The sequence below is a fragment of the Phaethon lepturus genome, unplaced genomic scaffold (assembly GCF_000687285.1).
Source record: "Phaethon lepturus isolate BGI_N335 unplaced genomic scaffold, ASM68728v1 scaffold35833, whole genome shotgun sequence".
NCBI lineage: Eukaryota > Metazoa > Chordata > Aves > Phaethontiformes > Phaethontidae > Phaethon > Phaethon lepturus.
Genome location: NW_010529266.1, coordinates 8,274 through 18,206, shown reverse-complemented (window position 1 = coordinate 18,206; position 9,933 = coordinate 8,274). Strand labels below are relative to the sequence as shown.

At 39.0% G+C, this 9,933-nt stretch overlaps 1 protein-coding gene across 1 annotated transcript; it reads left to right on the top strand.

Moving 5' to 3' along the window:
• The first annotated feature begins 2,133 nt into the window (after positions 1-2,133).
• On the top strand, positions 2,134-8,626 carry PQLC3 (PQ loop repeat containing 3). The gene is made up of 6 exons (XM_010283876.1): positions 2,134-2,242; positions 2,699-2,768; positions 3,392-3,449; positions 4,654-4,774; positions 5,981-6,022; positions 8,538-8,626. Exons 1-6 carry the CDS (start codon positions 2,134-2,136, stop codon positions 8,624-8,626), a joined length of 489 nt encoding a protein of 162 aa, XP_010282178.1.
• The last annotated feature ends 1,307 nt before the right edge of the window (positions 8,627-9,933 follow it).

Genomic DNA, 9,933 nt, shown 5'->3' with positions numbered 1-9,933 from the left:
CGGGACGCTGAGGCACTGTGTGCTGCGACAGTAAATAAATAAGTTCTTTCTTCCACAGCTCGTGAGAACGTGCCGAGTGGCCGTTTGAGGGGGGCGGCGAGCAGTCCTTGCTGTTTTGGGGTTTAAACCCGCTCCCTCCTATGACGTGGTTAGCCTCCGCCGAGCCTGCTAACGCTTCGTACGCCGGCCGAGCGCAGGTGCCGCGTCCCACCTTCATGGGGCGGACACGCGCTTTGGAGCGGAAACTTCTGTTTTAAAAAGTCTTTCCGCGCTGTTGTTTAAAGCGAAACTCGGCTTTTTTAACTTGCCCAAAACCAACCCGGGCCACCCAGGTAGCTGGAGACAACACCTACTGTTGGGTCCAGGCCATGTATTTAGGTTATTAAATGGTCTGCGTGCCCTGTTGTGCAGGTAATTGTACCAGTTAGACAGGCTTCTCTCACCCAAATGAGTAAAACATAATCATTCTTAAGAAAATTACAAACCATGTCAAACGCCAAAGATTTGTCAGTCTGTAATAAGCTTACATGGGCTAGACTTATTAAATCTCATTTAAAGAGGATTGTATGGAATGAAAAATAAATAGAGAAACATGCAAATGTGGATACAGGCACGTGAGAGAAAACACCTTGAAGAGCCTTCTATTTGCTGAACCCAGTGATGGAGGTTGCCAGGTCATCCAGCCAGATGCTAGCTTTCCACACCAAGCTAAAAAAGGGCTTTTTATTCAGAAAGGTCACCTCACAAAAATGGCACGTCATTCCTGAACACACCTATGCTTTGTCTTCAGTTAGGGGCTGAGCTGTGGAGCCTGGCCGCAGCCGGGGAATCCCCTGGGGTCTGGTTCGCTGCCCACGTTTCTCCACAGCACTGAACCTGTGCTGTCGCTGGTTACTCTTAACACACCTGAGAGTAAGTGGACTAAATTCTGGTTCCCGCAGAGGTAACTTACCCCACAACCCCATGGGTAGCATTTTAAAATCATTCTTGTGTGTTGGTGTGCATTAGAAAGTTTTTATAAGTAGTTTCAGATGAGCATGGAGAAGCCATAAATGTCTCCTCAGCACCTGTGTGATAACCATGGTACCGACACTGCTGCAGGTTCTGCACCTGCTCTGGGTAAAACTATTTTGGCAGAGTTGCAATGAGGCTTTTTTGAAACATTTACTGGGTCTGTTTATTTAGTAGACTATTTACCCTGCAGCCTTTAAAGACTTTGGGTCCAGTTGCAGAGAGTTTTGGGGCTATTGGTACAAACTGAGATGGATCTGCAAAGTCAGAATGCAGTGACCTGGCAGAGGATTGACACAGAAGCATGGTGCGGGTGGTGAGGAGCATAATATGACCCTACAAGAAATAAGACTTCTAGGAAGTTCAGGTATTTAAATTCTGAATACTGTAAAAGCCAGTTTCTTACAAGGCAGGCCATTCCTTATGCCATCTGTCTACACCAGAAACCATGAATTTTTCCTTACATAAAACTATGCCCTGAGCGTCCTTTCTGTTTTCTCTGCAGCCTTGATGTTTCTGTCTAACCCCATGGACTTGTATGAAAGTTGGAAAAAGTAAAGAAAATGTGATAAAAGTTCGATTCCTTTTGGATACTGTATTGTGGAATAGCAGGAAGGAGATTTGCCATTGTTTGGTGCACTTAAGAACAGACTCTCAGACTGACCAGTACTGACAGTCTTAACAACAGTGTAGTCTAGAGAGCTTGGAAGATGTTTTCTACTCCTTTAAAAGTTGCTTAATGTACATAAAATACTTAAAATACAGATTGAATTACAGATACAAATAAAGAAATCAGAGTTATCCCAGAGGTGCCAAGGCAATTGCAAAGAGAAGCTATCTTCTCGGTCTGGAAGTCTTTATTTCTTTTTCATCAGTTGTAATTAATAAAATTATGCCTTACACACTGTGACACAAAAACCTTGACAAGAAGTGTGGACAGCTCTCTACATCTTATTCTATTTGAGGGTAAGAAAAATACATTACAGAATCATCAGGCTTGCACTTTGTCTTCATATTTGTTTGATCAGTTTGAAAGCAGGGGCTACACCTATCAGGAGGTTTTTGGCACAGTCAAAACAGTAAAAAAGTTGTGAAGGAGCTGTCCTGTCCCTTCATGCAGTCATGCTGTTCTGTGTCTTTCTGTTCAGCTTCCTTGTGTTTCTGAGGTACCAGATTTATTACGGTTACCCTCTGCAGACATACCTGGAATATCCCATCATCATTGCACAAGGTAATTTTTTTAAGCCATGTTTTGGAAATAAAACAAAGCTTATTCAGCACTCCAGGACTTGTAGATACAATAGTCCACTGCGATGATCTAGCTTGGGTTGGGGGGACGAGGGAACGAACATCTCAAATATAATTGAATTCCTACACATTTAATGAAAATAGATGGTCAGGTAGAGGAGAAAGATCTAATTAATACACAGAGTGGAGCTGCAGTGTAAGCTCATACTTCTTCCAGTGACGCCATGTGGGAGAGAAACCTTATAAATGCACCAGATTCTGAGAAAATGTTAATTTTGGAGCTTGCAGTGTTTTGGACATCGACCAAATTTGAGAGACAAACCTGTAAGAAACCCGTTTCCGTAGACCTGCTGCCCAGTGGAACTACTTCCTTCTGTCTGGAATTGCATTTGGGCCCTTTCTCTCCCTTCCCTGACAAGTGATCTTTTATTTATTTCAGATGTCATTCTCCTTTTGTTTATTCTGCGTTTCAGTGGAAACATGAAACGAGCTTTGTTCTATGCAGTCACGTATCCTTTGAAATCTGGGAATTTTGGTTTATGTAGCTTGTTTGGTAGTTCTTTGCATAGCAGCTATGTCATAATTTGTTTTGTGCTACTATTGTAAATAATTTTCAGCCACTCTTCAACATGCATTCCACATTCACATGCTGATTTCTTGGATCACAGTAAAATCTCTATGAGAAGTAAGCTTTTTATCTAACTGTGCTTTAGAAAGCCCACAACTGATAAGGAGAAAGACCAATTCTTAATTTACATGTTTGCTAGAGATGCAGGGTAGAAATGATGAATCTTTTTTCTTTGATTCCTACCCTTGCAAATTGTACTTGCTATGATGAACACAGCAGTGTTTAGTGGGTTTTTTTAAATAGGATTTGGACTTAAATCTCAAGTCTTGTGCTTTGGAGAAGGTCATAAGAAACTCCAGGCATGGTTCAGTCACAGACATTGTGAAAAACAGGCACACGTACTGTTTCAACCAGTGCTTAATAAGTTTTATCTAGATTGTACAGTCTGTTATAAAGTTTCAATAAAATTATTTCCAGATGTTAAAAAAAAATAATTCCCCAAGCTGTTTCAAGAGCTGCACTATCCTAGAATTTTCAGTGCTATGAAACTTAACATAATGTAAGATTCGGGGGGGGCTGGTATGTGTTAACGCTGCGGAAGTGGATAATAGACCTGGCCATGGTAAGTGCTGCATGGTTATTTTATATTAGGTCCACAAAGGAAATATTTTTTTTCTGGAAGTCTTTATCAGTGAAATATCTCCTTATATTTGTCCTTGGAAGAATTAATAATTTGGGTTAGCTTTCAGAACAACTCCAGTTCTCAAGTACAGCTGTTTCACTTCTGTGAGTAGCTGGAAAACGTAGCTCTGGCAATAGAGACCAAACAAAAAAGTATGTTCTGAGGTAAAGTTGTTAATTGTGGTGCCTTAATTAAAACTAGCAAAGGTTTAAGATGTTGAAAAAAGATTGCCTCTTTAGTCCTAATGTCATAATCCTCATTAATAAACCTTTAACATAACAGGAAAAGAATAGAGCATCAGTCAAAGCATTTGAAATAGGGAATGTTAAATATTTCACAAGAACATTTCTTCCTTTAGTCCTAGAATTTTGCATGAAAAATATCACCTGATAATGTCTTACATAGGTTAAAGATGTTTTTTGCCCTTTTCATCAGAAGAGAGAAAGTTAAAATTTAATTGAGGTGAACCAGAGTTGCTAACGGAAAAGATTATAAAAATGGGGATAAGACCTTCTAAGCCTAACACTGATCCTTACTTGCAAAGGGAAAGCCGGGCATGCGACAGAGACCCATGTGGAGGTCCCCTCTACCCACTGCCTTTCCAAATCCCCCTTAAAAGGATGACAGGGTGAATAGTCTGTTCCCTTCATTATTTTTTCCCACCAGTTGGACTCATTTTCCATACATTCTTGTCAGTTTTCTCATTCTTCTATGGTTTTATTTGCCAGACATAATGGTAACAGATGGTCTGAATCAACCTTGCTGTTTAGACTAGATCAGTCTCATTTTAGCTAACTTTCATAAACAGTTTTATGTAGCAGGTTGAGAGGCTTTTTAATTCCTTTGCCTTGTATTGTATTTGCCTCAGTAGCAATTGTGCTGTTTTGCTTTTTGAGCTTCTTTCTGGGCAGTACCTCAGAAATCAGTTCCTTGCTTCTGGCAACTTTAATTTTTTCCTTCACGATTCCTTAGTAAGACGCTGAAATGCTTGAGTTGCAAAGTACTGAACAAGTGTATTTTTTTCTAAGTGAAAAAGCTAAGTCCTGTTTTTTAGTAAGGTACATGGTAGCAGCTATAAGCTAAACACTGAGATAACACTATGGCAGAGGCAGAGGTTCTTTCTCTCTTTTTACCTGCTTTGCAGAATTTGTGCACGCTCATCAGTGCGGCCAGTAAGCTGGCTCAGCTGCGGTGTCTCTGGCAGGCAAAAGATTCTGGACAAGTGAGTGCCTTGACTTGGAGTATGTCTGCATATACCTGCGCAAGTAAGCTATGGGCAACTTGGTGCCAAGCACCGAGTTTTCGTTTTTTAAAGCTGTATCTCCTCCTAATGCCTCTTCCAATAGGTCTTTACTCAATCATAGTAGGTAAAAATCTTGCCTAATGTAGTTTCTGTTAGCGCTGACTTCTGAGACTTAGATACCACACGGTCTCTTGGGGTCAAGTTTTATCATTGATAAAATGATAAAACTCAGTCACAATGACACTGACAGAAAACATGCAAATATAGTCAAAGGAACCCGATACAGTTGTAATAACCGAAAGAGAGTCATAAAGAGTGTCATTACAAAGAAAAGAATTCAACGTTCTAGGATTTAATAAAATTACTAGTAATCCAGCATGAAAAGGTGCTAAATTTTGTAGTTAGACAGTCAGATAATGCTAATTCTGAAAAATCATCTACAAGTAAATACACACTTAATGCTAAATACCTTTAACTCAAATACATTTCTCAACAGAGAGAATTTAAGAATGTCCCGAGAACAGTGATTTGTGCAGTTCATGTGCTGATTACCTAGTGTTCTGCATGAACAGTTCTACAGGTGTTTGTCAGAAGCGTCTTTGTCATGTTCACAAAACTTGTTTAAAGTATTCTTACTATAAAACATAGTGATGCTGGATCTATTTCCCCATGAAACAAATGTTTTTAAGTCAACAATTAGAAGTTGTGATATGTTCGCTGAACAATGACACTAAACTTTGTAAATGGTTTTAGTTTGCTGCAAATGTGAAAGAATTAGTGGTTAGATTTGTTGCGGGAAGGAAGGCTGAATTCCACGTATTTGCAGAAGCCTAAAAGCATGCATGTGAACATTTACAATGGTTAAGTCATGCCGACTTGATTGTGGGTGTAGCTCCGTATCAACTACTGAAGGAGGAGGCTGACAGAAAAGCAGTAAACTGACCATATCCAATCTAGTGAGATAGATAAATAGAGATATAAAAATTCTAATTATATCAGTGATTTTCTTATTTTAAAAAAAGACCCTTGATACAATGTCACTCAGCTTTGAGAGCTTGATCTCTGAAGTTAAAATAGTGAAGAGTGGATGCACTAAAAGTGCGAATGTCTATAACAATGTATATTTTCATGCAAGATTATCCTTTATTGAAAAACAGCTACTTCATAATTTTTGAAGGTATAAATGTATTGTATCTAGTCGACTAATCAGAATTCATTCAATTTACAGCAAGAATAGTTACAACTGTAATGACTACAAATGATGCTGCAGGTGAGTAAAGTATGGGAATTGCCCGCCTCTCCAAGCTAACAGCTGCCATGGTCATTTTTAGCTGTTTTGTAAAAGCAGTTATCTGGTCTCAGAAGAACAAGCCATGAACCTGGTGGTTAAGCGTGGTGAGGAAAGAAGTTACTGATAAAAAAGTAGCACAGGATTACAAATCACTTAAATACCTAGAGGAAATAAAAAAACCTGCTCATACTTATCATATGGTGACAAGCGGTCCAAAAGCCATTGTTTTTTTCAGAAGGCAAAAGCACTACAAAATTAACTTAAGTATGAAAATAGCAGAATAAAGCATTAAAAATCTTTAAAATTTAAATAAATAAATAAATTTAGTAAAATACAAGCCAATCAATCTGTAATAATTGAGTCATAGCCTTTCAAATAGTAAGTGTATCCTTTTCTTATTGTGGGGTTTATGCATTAAAAAAATTTTCTAGAAAACTATTTAAAGTTCAGCTTACTATATGAATAGCTTTAGGCATAACTTACAGAAAGTTTATGGCAGGCTGAAAATGAAATGGTAGGCTGGTTAGACACTCACAAAAAAATTGGCTTGAAATATATAATTATAGCTCACTTCATTATATTAAGAGCTTCTTACCATCCTGACAAAACTGAAAGAGCTAAGGAGTGCCACAGACTTTTCAATAAATCATAGAATCATTAGAATCATTAAGGTTGGAAAAGACCTTTAAAATCATCAAGTCCAACTGTCAACCCAACAACCCCATGCCCACTAAACCATGTCCACATGTTTTTTGAACACTTCCAGTGATGGTGACTCCACCACCTCCCTGGGCAGCCTGTTCCAATGCCTGACCACTCAGTAAAGAAATTTTTCCTACTATCCAGTCTAAACCTCCCCTGGCGCAACTTGAGGCCATTTCCTCTCGTCCTATCGCTAGTTACTTGGGAGAAGAGGCCAACACCCTCGTCGCCACAACCCCCTTTCAGGTAGCTGTAGAGAGCGATAAGGTCTCCCCTCAGCCTCCTCTTCTCCAGACTAAACAACCCCAGTTCCCTCAGCTGCTCCTCATAAGACTTGTGCTCCAGACCCCTCACCAGCTTCATTGCCCTTTTCTGGACACGCTCCAGCACCTCAGCATCCTTCTTGTAGTGAAGGACCCAGAACTGAACACAGTATTCGAGGTGCGGCCTCACCAGCGCCGAGTACAGGGGCACAATCACTTCCCTATGTGATATTTCAAATCATAAATGATTTGAAATCAAGACATGGTGGATATAAGAACAGTAATAAAATCACATTGTGCTTTATTTGGTGGATCCTTGTTCTAGTTCAGAACTGGTATTGCATCAGAAGCATCACGTGAATGGATGACATTGTTTTAAGCAGCCCTCTGCAGTACAGTGAGGCTCTAGTTTTACAAGCAGTTCCAGAGGCTCTTTCGCTGGAAAAAGAAGTCCCCGTTTCAGTCACTCATTTTCATCCCCATGCTTACTGCTTTCTCTTTGCCAGAGTAAGAGTTTGTGGGGCCATGCAGTTAATGGGATCACCAAAAACCTGGCATAATGCACATGCAGAAATTTAGTCTAGGTGAGTTAGCGAGTCCAGTTCACCCACAGCTACACGCTTACACTGATTAGAAACGAGAGCGGTATATTGAGGGGAGGAAGGAAGAGAGAAGAACACCACGAAAGTAAAAAGCTGGCTCTTGAAGGTCAAGCTGGCTCTGGTTAAAGCTGCTTTTCAAAATATAGCACAATGCACTTTGGAACATGGAAGAGGCATCAGCAAACATTGATACTGTGCTGCTCTCATGGCAAATGTTCCCAGTTAACTTCTAACACTGAACACTTTGGCATGTTCATCTTGGTTTCATACGCCTGTATGAAAACTGTCAAATACCACATAGTTTTGTGTACAATCCTGTGAATAATCCATTTACCAAATGGATATCAGATATACCTATAGTTCAAATTGTGGTCTCACAGGTAGACAAACTATATTTTTTTCGTTTAAAAAAATTCTGAAAGTTAATCAAGATACTGAAAACCTGCTTTTTTTCTCAGTTGTCAGATTTCCTCTTACTAAAATCTGACACATACAAATATTTCCTGTCTCCCTGAAGTGTAAACTTAACGTGTGGCAGTAGAGAATAATCCCTTTATTATAAACAACACACGCAGCTCTGAAGGACACACGAGCTGCAGCTCCGAGTTTAATTTTTGGTGTAAATATAAATTTATATGAGGCTACTCAAACTTCTACTATTGTCCTGGTTTTGTCACAAAGGGATTAAAGGTACTATAGAGTATTATTTTCAGATATCACTCACAATGCTCTTCTCTGCAATATTTACTTTGAGAATTCTGGGTTCCTGAACATGGTCATTTAAAATAACTGACTGAAAAGAATTGCAGAACAGGAACCAGCCTATTTGTGCACCAGTGAAGGTTTACAAAACAACATGTCTTCTGAAAATGACAGCAGTTGATATTTTTGGATTTATGCTTACAAGATTTTTTTTTTCCATTTTAGTTCTCATCCGTTTCATAACCATGCTCATTCTCAATATTTGGGTCACAGCCACAATCCTGCACTACAGGAAAACAAAAAAGACTGATTAGAAGACACTCATCAGCACACAACACAGTTACCATCAAGAACACCTGATGCAATTAAGCTTAAACAACAGAACAAAAGTTGAAGGTCTGCCTTTCTCTTAAGCCTAGCATTTATCCCTAAGCATATCTCTAAGTCATGCTGTACTAATGCTAATTATTTTCTCTTAGAAATAATTCTGATAAGATACTTAAATTAAGCAGCATATTTTTATTGATCATTTAAGACAAGTTTCACTAATAGCACATTTTTTTCTGGATTTTTTTACTACATGAACAAGGTATTTCGTATTTAGATGTTTATATATTCTCGTGTTGCTTCAGTACTTTCTGGTTACATATAAGCAATTTTCTTCAATTATACAAGAGCAATTTTGCACCAACGTATCAACTCATCTTTCTGCATCTGCTGCGAGTTTGAAAAACGACAATAGGTGTTTGTCTTCTTCTTGCAAGCAACTCAATTAGTTCGACATTAATTGTCTCTATTTTAGGATGAAGAAAATCCAAGCCAAGGCTCAATCCAAAATAAGGTTCTAAGTGTGTTTTACTAAGTCACAAATCCAGCTGGGATTGTAGCACTCACATGCAACACTTAAATAGTACAATTTATACAGCTGATACAGGATACCCATGGTCATTTTCTTCAATATACCCAGTTTTTATTAGGATAAGAGCAAAAACTCAACTAGGAATTCTTCTTTTTCAACCTGAGCACTCATTCACCGAACATACTGTTTTGGGAACAGCAGAGACTAGAATGTGTAGAAATTCATGAAACTTTGACCAACAGAGTTAAAAACCGTGTTCAAGCAGGGGTTCCTGAACCGATACCCAGAGTCCCCAAATGCAAGCGACCCGTTTACATGTGCAGCTGGATGCATCAAAGCAGACTCATCTCCAGTGGTTGTCAGGTTTTGATGATACTGCTCTGTGCTTTGTTAGTTTTTAGCCTGTCTGTGCTAAGGGTGATGAAGAATTTGAAGACTTTAATTTTGACTTGGGAGATTCTAACCAATTTGTAGTAGGTGTATTAAAAAAAGGAAAAGGATATTCTTGAGAACTATTAACAGGGGATTTTGCTTTTGGAAGTAATGCCTTTCCAAGCAAAAGTTACAGAAGTAATCATATAGCTGGCCTTCATTTCTCATTCCATTCTCCAAAATGAAAAGATACGCTGTTTCAAGAGTTCTTACAGTATTACTGTTGACTGGCATGTGAAAACCCTTGGTCCTGCCACCCTTGAGAACTATGGGAGGACTGCATGGACTACATTTTAGGCCGGTTTTCCTTGCAACATGCTAAATCATTGG